Genomic DNA, 17,128 nt, shown 5'->3' on the forward strand with positions numbered 1-17,128 from the left:
TTCCTCCAGTCAATCAGACTGTGTACTCTTATAATTTATCAAATATTATTCATGATCCGGGTTAGATTTTGAGGGAGTACTTGTCGAACTGTTCTGTACTATACAGTAGAGCACTCTATGCTGTGCTGAGTAAGACTCCTTTTCTCCGGTTTGCATTCATTTATCATTCATGGCCTGGATTCTGTGCAGCAAGGACTTTGTCCCTGGACTTTGTTTGCTTAGCTCAAATGTTGTGGTGGTGGAGTTGGTGTTAGTGGGTGGCTCAGAGGATGAAGAGAATAAGTAGCTGGGCGCTCCCATCCAGCTCAACTGAACCGTTTTAATTGCTGCATAAATATTAGCTTAAAATTAGCTCATTGTGCGCCGAGCTGGCGTTGAGTTCAAGCTCAGATCCAGACTCCATTGTGTGCCAGGCTCTGATACGAGTATATCCCGCACGAGCTTCTTTGTCGAGAAGCAGTCAATTACCACATATTTGTCTATAATTAATATACTTCCCAAGGGGAAGCCGCCAGAAGCCCCAGATTTGTCTCCCACTGCAGCTAAAGCTTTAAGCAAATAGTAATCACATGAATTGCAATCGTCTGAGAAGTTTTCGCTTATTCAATTGCAACTTGCAACTTGCAACTAGCAACTATCAACTAGCAACTATTGCGACTTGTTTTCTCTGTTCGGTTCAGCCCTCCATTGAAAACTTGGAATGTTTCCGTCGTGCCGTTAAGGCATGTTCGATTTTTGTTCGTTTCCCCCCTTTATTTATTTATGCCACTTGCTGCAGAATCCTCTGACTGCAAATCGATCCCCTATCGTTGCCACTTTCCCAGGTAATGGGTTTTTCCGCCTCCCCCTGTTTGTACATCCAACGCTTCAAATTAATTTTCAGCAAATGTGTGCAAAGCGCTCTGTGTGTTTTTATGCGAAAATGACTTAAAATTAAACTTTAAACTCCTGGACTTGTGGGGGATTTTATTCTTCATCATTAAATATTTATAGTTTTTTTTATGGCTTAAAAAACAATCAAATATTTCCATCAAAGAAAATATGCTAAACATTTTTTTCTAAAGCTTAAAGTGTCAAAAGAGTATTAAATTATCACTGGGAAGGTTACAAGGTTTCAATCAACAAAAAATGGCTAAAAAAATATGGGTCATACATACATAAAAAAAAGGATATTTTTCAATATAATTTTCTGTTTTAAAACTGATAAAATCTGTTTAAAATTGATAAATTTCCTAAAAAACTAAGCCTTTGAAGAAAAGTTGCCTTGAACGTGTCAACGTGATGCATCTGCCTGGAATAGGATGCATTTCACACCCCCTTGGCCATCAATCAAGATGGTCCTTTTGCTTCGTTAGCAACATTTTGAAGTTTCCCTTCTTTATTTTTGCATCTTTTTCGACAATTTGCAAGATCCTGGTGCATCAAGGACAGACTAAACGTATGCAAATCATTATGTTAATCGTATACCATCAAATTTTCTGGTGTCATTTATCACAGTGTGCCGCACTTTTCACCCACATCCATTTAGGTCCTTGCCAGGACCCCCCCCCCCCCTTAGCCTGCTGGCAGCCACTGCTTGCTTTGCTCTTGCTGCTGCTTAGCGCTCGCGTGGCTAAGTCGAAATTTACACAGGCAGAGCGAGTGTGCTTGGTTATGCTGAAATTTGCACTTTTGCAAACACGCCAGGACTCTCACACACACACCACCATGCCAAAGCACACACACATACACACTTACAGGCACTGGCAGGAGAGCAGGCGAGGAGCATAAGTAAACAAGTTTAGTATAATCAACGGTTGCCTGCTGCCGGCTCTACACTAAAAAAAGTGTTGCACATCCGCTTACATAACACACGTATTCCTCTTAATATATATACATATATATATATGTACAGATGACGTAGTATATGTTTTTATTAGCATGCTTTGTATGCCCTGTACGCTGCGAGGCTCACGACCAAGTTGGGCTGCATTTATCAGAGAGATTAGGGGCAAGGGAGTGAGACTGGGGGCTGTCTGGCTGTCTCATGGTGCTCGTAAAACCACATTACCTGTGATTTCCGAACACACAACCAACCCACCCACCCTCCTTCTATACTGCTAACATCCTGCAGGATGGCTTGTTCATCAGCGTTGCATTGGATATCTGGTATATTATACATATATTCTATATATGGATCTGGTGTGGGCCCTTTGGCGCCTTTGTGCCACGTTCATTGAATGTTTTCCTATTAATTTTTTATTGAATGATGTTTTTCCACCCAGCATACTTTCACGTACATACATCCTTGGGATGGGGACTCCCTGCGGCGGCATGCTAACTTTATTCAATTCCTCGGCTGCTCATGTGGAACGCACACACTTGCCGCTCCTGGATGTCCCACTAAACCACCAGCCATGAGTCCATCGTCCCGCCCTCCATCCTTTTGCTATAGTTACAACCACATTTTGGTTTTTTTTTTTTTTGCCGAGTCCTGAGCCGGACAAGAGGAGCCTTGTAAAGTGGCTGAAAAATTGCTAGTACTTAGAACGCATCCCACATGCAGGGGAAAAACTGACAAAAAACCACTCGACTAGGCAGTGCTCTTGAAAAATTCAACAAAAGAACTGTATTTTAAAAAATGTTAAATTCAAAAAATGCAATAAAAAGCAGTTGTATTAAAGAATTGAAAATGAAAACATGCAGGGTTATTAAAAAAAATGGAAGATTCAAGAAGTTAGAATGTAAAACTAGAACCAAGATCTAGTACCTGACAACCTTGACCTTAAGTCCTTACAAAAACCACAACCTTTAAAACCAAAACAGTACACAAATTAGTTACTTGAACATATTTTTGTCCCTTAATCCAATATACCCTTGGGATACCCAACAATTCTCCCTCTGATGGGACAACAAATGAGCAACATGATGAGAAACATTTTGCTAGTTCCTTAAACGGAACAAAGGATCAAAAAAAAAAGCAAGTGAAAGAAACGGATGGTGGGCTATCCTCCCTGCTTGGCAAGCTGGTTAAGCCTTGCATGCCACTCCATTTGGAAGATGCTTTTTACGGCACGCCGCAAGGACATAAAAAACCTCCAAAATGGGTGACACACAAAGGAGCACACCTGCACATGAACACTGTCGGCAGGCGGCAAAAGATACAGTCGGGCCAATGAAATAAACAAAGCCACACAACGACTTACAGAGCTCAGCGGCATCAGGCAGAAAAAAAAAACGAGATGGAGTTACTCAGCGGGAAAGAGACGGGAAATGACGGGGAGAAAGAGATGGGTGGTAGAGTGGCTTACTGTAAGGAAAGCAAATTACCCGGGGAGACCAAATGCTGGACCGCTGTCAAAATTATCGAGCAGCAGGTGTGTGTTACCAACATTCCCTCTCTTTCTTAGTACTACCATCCCCCCCTCCCCCTCTCGTTTGCTCTTTATGCCTCTGGCATTATTGCTTTTGTGGCTTTTTGGTAAATATTTTGCATAAAATATCAATTTCATACGCAAACGTGCAAACATATGAAAATGTGCTACTGCACTGACGATCTCCGACTTAATGAAATTTAAATGAAAATGGTTGTTTGAAATATGCTGTTAGAACTGCCAAGAACTGGCAGAAAATGCAAACTTTATAAATTGCTGAGTGTCTTGTTTTTGCCAAATAACCCATCTCCTCCACCGACCATCCCCTCCGTGGGAAAGTGTTGCAGAACTGTTGCAGCCGCAAGAAGGCCCTGAAGCGGTTAACTCCCAAAACCGCAGGCCACAGACTTTATATATAAATCAGTAAAGCTGTCAGATCGGGCGAGGCTGACAATCATATGGCGGTGGATTTCGTGGGAGGCGAAATGCAAATGATGGCTATTAAAATTCCAGGGAAAGGTCGACATCCGTCCCCCGGTACTTCGGTACTTAAGATTAATTGAGAGCATTTAAGGTGACATTAAGCCTGGACCCAAAAATAAGTGAAGGACCCAAAAAGTAAACCAAACGAATGCCAAAGAAATAAACAAACACTTCACAAAAAATACAGATACTTCTTATTTAAATTTTAGATCTAGCCTTACCAAACCAAAATCTTTTCTTCTTAGTGTATCCATGCATTAGAAAATCCTCTGGCAAAATGGCCATTTCACTAGATTTTTGCCTAGGCAATGTGATAAAATTTGAAAGCAGATTAACTTGTTGATTTCTGCCCCTTTTTTGGGCATTTTTGGCAAAGCCCGTAATTGAATTACCCGCGAAACAAAGTGCGTCTAAAATGGATTTCGACATCGGTCGAGGTCCTCCGGCAAACAAATTGAGTAAAGGACCCGATGGCGCGGACTGAAATTAATTCCATTTTTGGGTTTTGGGTTTTTTCGGAATTACCGAGAAATCAGAGAGGACCCATTTTTAGATGACAGTATTTGTGGGACTAAACATACAAATTTAATTGCATTCCAATAGATTATTGTACGGGATTTGAAAATGTTTGGCGTCCGTAACTGAAAAAGGAAAAACCACTTTTGTGGGTAACTTTTGGTATCATCTGGCCTGCAACCAGAGGGTTGTGTTTAAATGTTAATTGCAGAAAAAAGACCAGCTTGTACCAATTTAGATAACTATCCACCCATTTTCTGGCTCGGTTGGTATTTATTTGTTAATATGATATTTACGCCCTCCAAATCCGGCAACTATTATTCCGTGAAATTAAAAGTTCCCAATTTCCAATCACAAACAAAGGCGGAAATGCCACGTTTTGTGGTAACCATATCACGTAGCCCGTTAAACGGAAAGAATAAATATTTCAGGCCAAGGATATTTCAGGATGGAGAGGCGGGAACGGCATCCACTTAGCGTGTAACCCGGCGGATATAAGCTCGAATGGGAATCAAACCTATTCAGTTCAGATTCAAATACAAGGTTGAAGGGTCAGCCAGTCAGTATGGACTCCAGCTATTTCGCCGTGCAGCGAAGAGCTCTGGAAATAGCCGGATTCGATGCCAGTTCCCCGAAACTCCACCTGAAACATCCCATTTGGGCCGGGATACTGGTTCTGTCATTGATTTCGCACAACTGGCCGATGGCCGTGTACGCCCTTCAGGATCTGAGTGATTTAACCCGACTTACTGACAACTTTGCCGTGGTCATACAGGGCTCCCTGAGCACCTTCAAGTTCCTAGCTTTTGTGGTGAAACGTCGACGAATCGGTGCTCTGATCCACCAATTGCACCAACTGAATCAAAAGGCATCGAAAAATGAGCAGCAGCTGGAGAGGATTAAAAGGGAGAATCGGTTGGATGGGTTTGTGTCCAAGGCCTTCAGAAATGCTGCCTACGGCGTTATCACTGCCTCGGCCATAGCTCCCATGCTTATTGGCCTCCTGGGCTTTATTCGAGTGGGCATCTTTCGACCCACCACGCCCATGGAGTTCAATTTCTGGCTGGACGAGACACAGGCCCGGTTCTTCTGGCCCATATACTTTTGGGGTGTTTTGGGCGTGGCAGCTGCAGCCTGGCTAGCCATTGCAGCCGATACTCTCTTCTCCTGGCTAGTCCACAATGTGGTGGTGCAGTTTCAATTATTGGAATTGCTCCTGAAGGACCAAAAGCCCCAGAACCCACACAATTGCCAATTAACAACCTTCATTCATCGCCACCGTTTGGCCCTAAAATTGGCTGAGGATCTCAACCATATCTTTTCCGAAATAGTGTTTATGCAATACATGCTGAGTTATCTGCAACTCTGCATGCTGGCCTTCCGTTTCAGCCGCAGTGGTTGGAGCTCACAGGTGCCCTTTCGAGCCTCCTTCTTGGTGGCCGTCTTCATCCAGATCAGCTCCTACTGCTATGGAGGGGAATACCTGAAGCAACAGAGCCTGGCAGTCTCCCAAGTGGTGTTCGACAACTGCGAGTGGTCGGAAATGCCGCCGGAAAAGCGACTACTTTGGAAAATGTTAATCATGAGGTCCCAAAAGCCGGCCAAGATTTCGGCCTTTATGTTTGATGTTGATCTTCCACTACTTCTTTGGGTAAGATTTGTTAAAATTAATATATTATTATCCTAAACAAAAAAGTACTTTAATAGGTGGCTAGAACTGCCGGTTCCTTTCTGGCTTTGTTAAGGACCTTTGCTCCCTAAAAACAAGGAACTAGAACTCTTAGTTTAAACTAAATGGAAAAGAATAGCGTTATGATTTTGAGAAAAGTATGATTTAAAATAAAACCCCGACAAAAACACAAAAAGATGTGCATGTTGTGAGAAGCCCTGCATGAGTAAATATTTGTTTTGTTTTAAAATTCATATTAAAAATCATTGCATTCGTAACTATGGAGAAGTCTTTGTTGGAAATATTATTATAAATTTCCGCAATCCCCTCTTTCTCTGACAGCTAAACTATATTTCGAAATAATTTTATAACAAGCAGTCTCTCATTAAATGGCATTTGTAAAAATATTTTATGCGAAGGTTGCTTTTGGCAGGACCATCACCTGGGGGCTCTTTCGGTGCAGTAAGCACATGCCACTGATGCTGCAGGCGGGGAATATGAAATTCATGAGCAAATTCCACAAAGGCAGCCAGTTCATGCATGGCTTGTAGCAGCATACTACATGTTGTATCTACATATACGAGTGTACGATATATGCTATGTGTGCAGGGACGAAGTCGGAATTTGTTAACAGAAAAGTATGCAAGAAGAACGGCAGAAGCAGTAGCAGCAGCAGCAGCAATAGCTCCATTCAGGTGAGCCAGGACTCTCTCCTTCGTGTTGCTTAAAAACAGATACTCCAACTATTTTTCAGCCAGCCAATGGCCCGAAGGCGTGTTGGGCTCAGCTGAGACTCCTCTTTAGCTAGTTCCAGCTTCTGGATTCAGGACTCAGGTGGAATGTGGTCCTCAAAAATCCTCCCAAGCTTACCCTTCCAGTTTGCAAGCGGGCTGAATATTCGTCTTTCTGTTTTGCGGAATGTTGCCTCTGTTGCGGAATGTTTTGGCTTTTGCCGAGTAACTGGCCGAGATTGTGAATTCGGTCGAAGGCCAAGTCGCTCACAGCCGGAATTTGTTTTATTAAAATTTATAATGGTAACTTGGTATTTTGCACTACCAATGGACTGGACTGCAGTGACAAATTGTGTATGGCTGGGTGGATAGCAGCACCACCTTGGATTATGTAACAAATTGCCACCGAAAGCTGCTTTGCTGGCATAATTAATTTTTGTCTCTGTCATTTGATTTATTGGTCTGCGTTGGTCAGCATCTTTGGCTTTGCTTTTTCTCAAACGGAAAAACAAATGAGCAGCGATTAATAAACGGAAACGCCTTGGGTGGAATATGAAGCCATTACCTATGTACCCACCTACCTACCTACCTACCTGCAGTATAAACACAAAATCGAGCATTAACCTGAAATGACAGCCACTGGCAGTGACAGTGGCAGTAGAAAACAGCCATCAAGTTTACAGCAAATTGTGGCCGAGATAAGCGAGCCACAAGCACCCACCCACTCCCTCACAAGTTGAGAATAGTGACGGAACGGAAAAATAAAAAAATAATATAAAAAAAACAGAATACACCATTTTATGTGTATTAAAAACGAACGAGATAGAGGAGGAGGAGGGCATGGCAGAAGCACAGATTTGTTTGCGGTTCGTTGGGCACACAATAATTCCATCACCGGCAGCAGTGGCAGCCAAAGTGGGCGTGGCTGGGGCGGACGAGAGATAAAACTGCCGGCAGCACTTTCACTGCTGCACTGCTTACACCACTCACCGCCCCACCGCCCCCCGTCACCCGTCAACTTGTTGTTCTTATTTTTGTGTGGTCAGTGTACCACAGGGCGTATGCTTAATAATCGAACAAAAACTTCTTTAAGCTGATGCCCCTGAAGCAAGCATATGTATGTATATTTCATTTTCATGGAATTCCGAATTGAGAATTCAAAATTCAAATTGCAAATGCAAATTAAACGAAATTCATCCGCTTTTCCGGTTATCCCAGCGGCGCCCAGAAAAGTAGGCAACACAAAAAGTGTCCCGCCCTCATCGGTCATGTGTTCGCCGCAAAGTCCTTCCTATACATACATACATATATTTGCGAGCATTTCCGTTTCTATAGGTATATATTTATGTGTATATATGGATGTAATATTTTTCGGTTAAACATACAAGGCGGCTGTGCAGGGGCCGGGCTGAAACTTTTCTAATTAAAATTGTGCGGCTTGATGGAAGGTTGAAAGAGAGAAAACGGGAGGAAAAATGGTAGAAACAGAGGCGAAACCGTTTTAATAGAAATTACATTAATTAATTTTTAAAATATGCTTAAATACACATTTCTATGCATTAATTAATACGGTCTGCCCTCCATCCACAACACACACACACACTGGATAGGCAAACAATGGAACGTGACTAGAACGGAAAGCGAACTCAAAACTCCAGTCCCAGTCCCAGTTTCAGTCCCAAACAGGGATTTGGCTAATTAAAATACTCCCACTTAATTTCTTGTTTATTCGGTTAAATCCAAATTTAATTGGTCCCCGGTTCGGAGTAATTTTTTGCGGAGTGCGTGATGCCAATTGATATGAACATGGGTATAAACAGCTTCCGTGATTACTGTATTTTATTGACTGTTTTTCTCGCCTAATTGCCAACAATTTGGACAATGTCCAAATCGTCTTGTTTTCTCCCGACCATCCGACCCCTTAGCTCTCTCCCCAGCATCTAGTCGCTATTTTTGTCACAAAGTTTGCCAACTTTGATTTACGCCCCTCGGCTCTAACCCATTTTTATGGCTTTTTGTGTGACCCACTTGAACTTGCAGCGAACGGGGTCCCTTGAGTCGATGCCACATGCATGACAAGCACTTATGCAAATTATATGGCGTACTTATGTGCGGCCAGAGGATTCGGCTTTATTTGCTGGAACTTCATTTCTGGGGATTTTGCAGAGCAGATTTCGGTACATGTTATGAAAATTTGAAACCAATGTAACTAATTTTAATGGGTGTACATAAGGACGAAGGAAACTATCTATTTAGGAATATTGACGGCTTTAAAAACTTGTTTAAAACCCGAATGAATTCGAGTTATCGAATTCCACTTTGTAAAAGTGAAAACCAGAGCCTTGTCTGCACATGATAATTTATTACATCGGCCATTCATTTTGTAATTCCTCATGAAATCATAAATTGTATTCATTTTTCACTGCACAAGTAACAGGTATGCGAAACCCTCATTAAATAATCACCGCATAATTATCATTATTTACCAACTCGCTTCGTATTTCAAATTATTGATGTGGCAGCCACATAACCCCAATTCCAATTTGCAATTACTTTATGCATAATTAAATTATAATTCATTAGACGAGATGGGTCGCGACAGTGTCTAAATTACAGCAATTAAATATTAGCAATTTGCCAAAATGGTCGTTAATCAATAGGCTTAGAATAAAAGGACACTTTTTCTTATTAAAAATATACTTAAATATTCTCTACAGATTTTATAGAGTTTATGGATGATGGCTTGGCTCGACTCAATGTGTTGGCACATCTAGGAGATGCTCAGATATAAAAATTCAAAGTTTGACACACAAGGAAAAATGCAAGCTGGTGATGGTGATTATACTATAACAGATACAGATACAGAGTGAGGGAAGATTGCAGGATAAATTCTGATGATATGGAAATTACAAATACCATTGTGTGTCGTTTGCTAAAAGTCAGAAAATGTGAAATTTTTTAGAGGCGACTTGAGACAAGGAAAAACGCAGTATATATATTTGAAAAATGACTTTTCTTCAATAAGAATCTGCTCTGAAGTTCGGGCAAAAGAATTCGAATGATTTGGCGATTTTCTTGTTGCAATGTCGCATGAGTCTGGGATTTCTTTGTGTGATTGGCTTGTGTGATTTTTTTAGTGGCAAAGTGTGTGCTTTTGTGAATTCAATTATTTTGTAAATCTGTCTTTTTTTATCATATTAGCTGTTGTTGTACATTACAATTTTGGGTTCCAGTCCGGACTTGGGTGCCTTTGTCGACTTCATTTCCCTGCGATTTTGATTTCTCCACCTCCTGCTCTCAATAGACGTATATATAGTTTGGAATTTTTGCGGTAGGATATATTGTTGGTGTGAAACGTTTGCTGGCTGGCTTTGCTGTTTTAATTAGTTTGCCTCATTTAATTGAATTCTTTTGAGCATGGTTTATTAATTAATGCATTTTATTTGGCGATTTTCATCACTCCATTTCCATTACCATTACCATATCCATTTCACGGTGTCCTGTCAATTCTTTATGCTTTCTTTGTTTTTCTTTTGCGGGGAAACCTTTTTGTATTTATTGAATTTCCTTTTTTTTTGTTGGTGTTTATTTTATAAAAATGTTTGCGGCTGTTGTTTCAGGTTTGCGTTTATTTTCATTGGTGTTTTCAATTGGATTGATATTTTCCTTCAGTTGTGTTGCTTTAATATATACTTTGGTTTTTGTTATTTACTAATAAAATGCATGTAAGTCAGTCCGTCGTTTCACAATTTTTTTATGTCTTCTTGTTGATTTTATATCTTGTGGTTTGTTTGCTAGCTGCAAAGGCAATGCCAACCATGAGCACTCGAGTTCGAAATTTGAGACTTGATGGCCGAGGAGGCAAGCCAGTGGAGAGCAATTATCGCCTGGCCAAGTGGAAGTTGCAACTGCAACTGCAACGGCACAACAAGTGCATGTTGAAGGTAGCCGCACCCACCGACCTGGGTGCACACTGGGTGTGCCACGCCTTGGTGGCTGCCACGACAATTTCGCTTCCCACTTAGACTTGCCTCACTCGCACACTCACACCACCAATCATACACTCGCAAACACACTCGCACACACACCCTCTACGATTCTTAAGAACGCACTAAATTTGCAGCTTATGTTGGGATTCTAATATTTTATATTGGTTTTCAAATTTTTCGAATATTTTTTTTGAATATTTCTTTAGCCCGATTTCGAAACGTTCCAAGTCCAAGGCGTGCACAGCGCTCGGCGCTCAGAGGAAAAGACAACTTGATCACAGCATGGAAAATGTTCAACTGACCGAGTGGCTATCCTGTAGACCAGCAGCCAGGCATCCTGGAGAAGCTGTAGCTGCGGCTTTATCAGTTCGTGGCTGAAAATCCCTCGGCTCGGCTCGCCTCGGTTCGTGAAGCTCCGCCTTCGGCAACTGGCTGCGTTCGGTTGTTGGGTTCGTTGCGTCCTGTTCGTGTCCTGTTCTCGTTTGCACTCGCCACTTGCCATGCCGTTGCGTGAAGCAACATGTTGGACGCATCCTTGGCTGCTGTTGGCCCTGCAAATGTCTCAAATAATCGAGTGAAACTCACGGTTCTCACTCGTCCTCCATCGTCCTCGTGTCGTCACGTGTTGCTCTTGTCCTGGCATTGAGATTCGAGCTTCGAGTGAAAGCTGCATTTGTTTTGCTTGCCTACGCCCAGTGGCTCCTGACGACGACGACGACGACGGCGACTACGATGATGATGTGCGTCCTCGTTCCCGAACATTGGATATCCTTCGCAGCGGAAATTATGTATGACGAGGGATATGTATTACTTTGCCATCGAACAAAGGGAATGCGCTTCGCCTCGCCGTTCTCCTTCTTTCAGCTTGGCTGTAACTTTTCATCAGCATTTGGTAATTGAGGCCGCGTTTGTTTCTCTTCCTCACAACAGAGAGAAAAAATAAACACAACAATGGAGGCTAATGTTTAATCTAGAAATTCGATTAGATTCTTACACGTCAGGTCTCAATGAAAGCAAACTTTTGGAATCATCTTGAAAGCTACACCTGATAAATCTTTACAGATTAGTTGCACTATTCTCACTATATGTGATTAGTAACATACTATATTTAGTTGTTTTAATATTTCATATAATATCACCTCTGCTATCTGCTTCCCTTTGAAAACCTGACATCCCATGACTGATGGCGATAACATAACTTTTTCGGTTATTCTCCGAGGTGCACTCACACATGACTGCCTCGCAGTTGCTGAAGTAGAAACCTAGACTCTGAGAACTCAAAAGGTGGACTTTTTTGGGGGGGCAGGACCCGGTAGGTTGGACCCTGAGCAGCAGAGACCCCGAAAAACAGGGTTAGCTGTGCTTCCTTTAGAATCCGGCCGACATAATGCAATTATACACTCAGTGTGCCCGGCGGCACAGCTCCTTTGGCTGAAATAATAAGCATTTGCATTTTCACAAAATGTTGAATGTGGAACACAAGTCGCTGGAGAAGAAGTTACCGCTTTGTAGGACCCATCTAGCCAGCTAGCACCATTTCCTCCGCCGGCCTCCAGGCCGTGTCGGCATGAGCCATGGAGCAGGAGCCAGGGTGCTCATAATTTGTGCACTTTATTAATAAAGTTTGCCAACTCCGAGTTGGCCCAGACCGAGTGGAAATACACAAAGTCGTAGATGAGATGAATATAAAGAGGTTATAATACTCGTAACAATTTCAAAACAATAAAGCTCGAAAAACTTGTACAACACCAAACACCCGCTTTTTCCAGTCCAGTCCTATAATAGGTCTTCCCCATAATCCCCTTAATAGAGTTCCAGTTATACGTTTTTCAATTTGCTGAATTAACTATTTATTTAAATCCGAAATTAAGTGACAAGTGTTTCCACTCGAAAGACATTTTGGTTTCTGGTGTTCATTTAATTATTATTGTTTTGTCCATTTTGTCCGTTTTGACCTTGTCCACCCTGCTGGTTGCCATTTCCATTGCCATTTTGAGGCGGCGGCGGGGGAGTGTTCTGGCCATGGCCGGCCACCTGCTGCGGGAACTGGGTCTGGAAAAGCGCCACTGATTAGGCCAAACGGGAAACGGAAAACGCCTTAGCTCTTACCAATCCCACAGCCAGAATGAGGAGTACAAGACCAAAGAATGCAAACAGCTTCATATTCAACTTTAAAGTTTAAACTGATTTATTCGGAGCTGGTCTCGCGGTTTTTATAGTTGTCGAAATCACCGACATATAAATCAAACGGCAATTAAGGTTAATGTCGGAAAATTTTTGTAGTAAAATTGTTTACCAGTTTTGTAATTGCACGAGAGAATTGTTTTCGTTTTGTAGCATCCACGAATTTGATTTGATTTATAATTTTGTAATTGCGTGCGAAGTTTTTAAATCGCTGATTAACTTAATATTCTACAAATCGGCAACTATAATTGATTTCGTGGGAAATCAAAAGGCAATTTTATAATTTATGAAATTTATTTTCAATTTCAGTAGAATGTGCAAGCCAAACTTGGTAAAAAAGCCATCTATTGTTTCAAATCTTTAGCCAAAATAAACCCAATCTAAGCCCAGTCTTCTTGTAGGCAATTAACTTTGCCATTATTACATTTTGATCGAGTTTGTCTAGGCAGGGCACACACTATTCATTATTCAGACGTGATTTTCTATTTTGGTTCGTTGTTATAATTCGAAGCGTACTGTGCACACATAGTGAGGCACACACACATGCCGCCATTCTTTGACAGACAGTGCCCGTTTTCTATAACAGCACCGCACTGAACCTGCCACTTGCCCCCACTCTCACCTGTGTGCTATGCAAATCACCTTGGGGGCATGGCCGGGCAAAGCAATTTCGCTTAACATTTTCCACCGTTGACTGGCAAAATGTCTTCGGTTTCAGTTTGAGATTAAATTTTGCCAGCGTTTGGCCAAAAAGGAAACAAAAGTCTCTCTAGTTTGGCCAAGTGGGATGAGCTCTAGAAATTCCTCAAACTTTTTACTAAAAATCTTAAAAATAAACATTATTTTGATGGGAGAAAACGAACTTCTTATCTATTTCCCTCTCTATAGGTATTAGAAAATCTTAAATTACATCCAATATTTTCTCTCAGTGCTTTCTGCGTACAACTGTTGGGGTAATAAATGCTCCTGCCGTGGCAAAATATGAATATTGAATATGCCTATAGCCGCTGAATAAACCGCAATTAAGCGGCGAACCGCTGAAAGTATAATGCCATATATTCATTGCAGGACTACCCCGTCTCACCACAAACGATATGAAAAGGTTATGGTGGCTGGTAGCTGATGGCTGAGAGTATAAGGACCAGTTTCAGGTCCGGACTGTGGAATAACCAAGACCAAGACGACACCAGCATACATACATTGTGGATGAGCACTAATGAAGTCTCAGTTCTCGTCCTTTACAGCTGGCTGCCTCATTGTTTGACTTTGACTTTGCCACTACCTTTCACTTGCCAGCTCAGGCTCAGGCTCCGTCTGACTAAAAAAAGCCCCCTCCTATCACTGACAACGCCCCTGTTTCCAGTTTGGTTACTCACGAATGTTTGCTCAGCCACTGCCTTTGTCCTTTCTGGCGGCTGGTCTGCCTGCCAGGCCTGCCCGCCTGGCCTGCCTGCCTTTCTGCCTATTTATTTATGTTTATAATAGGATTTTTATCAAAACTTTTCCCCGAATTAATTTTGTAATGAGTATTTAAAAGGCACTCGCATTTAGACAAACAGAGACAGGACACACTCGCACACAGACACTCAAACAAAAAAAAGACCCGCAGCGAGCCGTTTTGGTGTTTGTCTTTTGACACGCCCGATGCCCACTCAACTTTCCACAGGCACGCCCCCATGCCCATGTCCATGCCCCTTACGACTCACAACACCCACTCGTCAGGATCTGTCCGAGATGGCAGGACCAGGATGTGGCAGTCAACATTTATGGCAAAGGTTCTATCTTGGGGTATTTTAGCTGGAGGATAAGTTATTTTTGATTTATATTTAGTTTTATAAAACTTTAAGGTTTTTAAAAGTTTAATTTAAATATATTTCAGCTATTATATAAATTAAATACTCATACCTAAAACTTAATACAAATAAATGGAAAGAGTTAAAGGTTTATATTTCAGGGTTTTATATTTATCTCCAGATCTGGCACAAAATATGATCTAGAAATGCCCTAACTCAAGGCCCTTAAGAAAACTTATATATTAAGTAAACTAAGAGAACCTAGTATTCACATATTTCCCTTGAATTCCGGTCTTCGTTTCCTTTTTTCCGGCACTCTTATTCGCACCACCAACTTTTTTGTTTTGACTAATTTGCTGCAATGTTCAGTCATTAAAATAATGCCGGTGTGGATGTTTTGTTGAGTGAGATTCGTGGTCCTTATTCCACTTCTGGACCAGCTCCTGGTCCTCGTTGTGGATGTTAAACTCGGAAATTTTCCACCAAAAACCGAAACTAGATAATTGCCAAATATTTGCGTAAGTTGTTCGTGCTGCACTCATCTCATTACGGATTCAGACTGATGGACTTTCATATTTGGTTGGGGGTCTTTCGAGGTGGAGTCTGATGGGTGGATGGGTGCACGGTGGTTGGTTTACTTTGTGTGCGCCACTTTCGGCTAGTGGTTATTACTGGGTATTAGGCGGTTATCCACCCACCTCAAATGAATGCGGCTTCGGCTCATTTGGCCGGCGAACAGAATTTGAATAAATCTCTGGGTAGTCCTTTGGTTGCCGCCATGGTCGCTTCGTGGCCTCAGATTGAAAAAAAAAAAGAAAATCCCTTAAATGATTATAAAAGCCCGCCTAATTTTGCCCAAATTTGCTGTTTAAACATGGCCAATTTAATTTTTGGGCGCCAACAGGCAGGGCAACTTGCCAAAATCGTTCTGGCTCGGCTGCTGTGTGTTTTGCCATTCAGTTTTCAACGGCACGCCAGTCGGGGCCAGCCCAGCCCAGGCCAGGCCAGGCTAGCAATTAAGTCAAGAGGGCTTTTCGTCTAATAAAAAGCGCATTACTCGAAAATCCTGGAAAAACACTCGTGAGTGCAGCTGCTGGCGGATTAAATCAACTATGCAACAAGGTGGAAGGGGCAGGTAAATAAAGGAATAGTGGATCAAATTCTGGGCACTTTGGAATAAATTGTATAAAAATGTTATCTATAATTCAAGACATTATAGGAATTTATTTTTCTCACATTTTTGTCATAGTATATCCAACTATCATCTATATTTTTTTCTCTGCACAACCACGAACCTAAACCTTTGGGGCAATCATTAAGGAAATCGCTTTGAAATGATGTGATGACTGCCGACTGCCGACAGTTGACTGAAACAAACACACGCCGGGAGAAAAGCGAGAAAAGCGAGTCGAAATGGAAATGGAATAGATGATGGACCAAGACGGGGCCGAGCCGGGCTGGGAAAATGCGAACTTTTCAAAGCATCATTAATCATGAAAAGTTCGGGCGGTCTTAATCCCTGGCCACGGCATAAGCCTTTGTGGGGCTGTCGATATTTGCCTGTGGTTTTTGCGCAAATTGGCCAAAAATGAGAATGACAAAGTTCTTGGTCGTGCCACACCCTGTCGCTCTACCATCTATTACCCTTGTCTAAGGCCATCTCTGTCGGTGGCTGGCTAAGCGAGGGCGGAATTATGGTTTATCATATTTGTTTGGAATGCTTTGCATTTTTTCCTCAACTTGCGGTAACCAAACCAGAAAAGCACATACACACGCTCCTCCCCACACACAGAGATGACATTTCCTTTGTCTCATGTTCGTCCAAGTTTTATGCGTTCCTCTTGTGCGTTGTTTTATTTTTTGTTCTTCTTTATATACATATATACATATATAATATTTTATATATTTTTTGTTTTGTTTTGTTTTACTTGGAATACTGTAAATATTTTTAATTCTTTGCCAGCGCCAGAGGGGTAGCGGCATTTTCAGCTTTTAAGCTAAAGCTATGAAAATAATTTGGTCCCAGAAATACTTGCGGCCGAGTATGAGTGGGTTGGGCTGTCCATGGACTAGGTCCTTTGCCTGGGTCCTGGAACTGAGCATAAGCCTGGTCCTGGGCCTGGGCCTGGGCCTCAGCCTGGGCATGGGCAATTGGAATGCCTTTTGTGGCTCGCAGTAACGTGGCCGTGTTGATTAAGCCAAAGTCAAAAGAAAACGCGTTCTGGCCAACGGGGCGCATTGTTGATGCTGCGTTGTTGTTTGGCGGGGAAGAATGGAGAATGATTCTTGCTGTATTCCCGGTGACATGGTGGCTGCCACAAAGTGCCGCTGCAAGTGGATAATAACTGACGGCAACTATGCGCATTTGTTTTATGCGGCAAAGTAATGAAACAACAACAAGAGCATCCAC

General features: G+C 42.0%; 3 protein-coding genes and 2 long non-coding RNA genes across 5 annotated transcripts in view; 2 read left to right on the forward strand and 3 right to left on the reverse strand.

Moving 5' to 3' along the window:
• The window catches only part of LOC138925506 (uncharacterized), a 31,433-nt gene extending 20,393 nt beyond the window's left edge, over positions 1 to 11,040 (reverse strand). The window contains exons 1-2 of the long non-coding RNA XR_006246062.2: positions 10,865 to 11,040; positions 9,971 to 10,550 (exon numbers count right to left, since the gene is read on the reverse strand). This is a non-coding gene — a long non-coding RNA (uncharacterized lncRNA). The remainder of the gene's footprint in view (positions 1 to 9,970; positions 10,551 to 10,864) is intronic.
• Positions 1 to 17,128, reverse strand: part of LOC108133107 (serine-rich adhesin for platelets) — a 68,835-nt gene that overhangs the window by 29,155 nt on the left and 22,552 nt on the right. The gene's annotated exons all lie outside the window — the stretch shown is intronic.
• Positions 4,918 to 6,113, forward strand: Or45a (Odorant receptor 45a). Its single transcript, XM_017252367.2, has 2 exons — positions 4,918 to 6,003; positions 6,060 to 6,113. The coding sequence occupies exons 1-2, from the start codon at positions 4,918 to 4,920 to the stop codon at positions 6,111 to 6,113; spliced, it is 1,140 nt and encodes a 379-aa protein (XP_017107856.2).
• On the forward strand, positions 6,244 to 7,059 carry LOC108133108 (uncharacterized). Its single transcript, XR_001773723.3, has 2 exons — positions 6,244 to 6,716; positions 6,776 to 7,059. It is a non-coding gene; the product is annotated as an uncharacterized lncRNA (long non-coding RNA).
• On the reverse strand, positions 12,567 to 12,915 carry LOC122321292 (uncharacterized). Its single transcript, XM_043211117.1, has 2 exons — positions 12,851 to 12,915; positions 12,567 to 12,793 (listed from the first exon to the last, which is right to left on the reverse strand). The coding sequence occupies exons 1-2, from the start codon at positions 12,902 to 12,904 to the stop codon at positions 12,659 to 12,661; spliced, it is 189 nt and encodes a 62-aa protein (XP_043067052.1). The 5' UTR covers positions 12,905 to 12,915; the 3' UTR covers positions 12,567 to 12,658.

This window comes from Drosophila bipectinata, chromosome 2R, assembly GCF_030179905.1.
Source record: "Drosophila bipectinata strain 14024-0381.07 chromosome 2R, DbipHiC1v2, whole genome shotgun sequence".
Lineage (NCBI taxonomy): Eukaryota > Metazoa > Arthropoda > Insecta > Diptera > Drosophilidae > Drosophila > Drosophila bipectinata.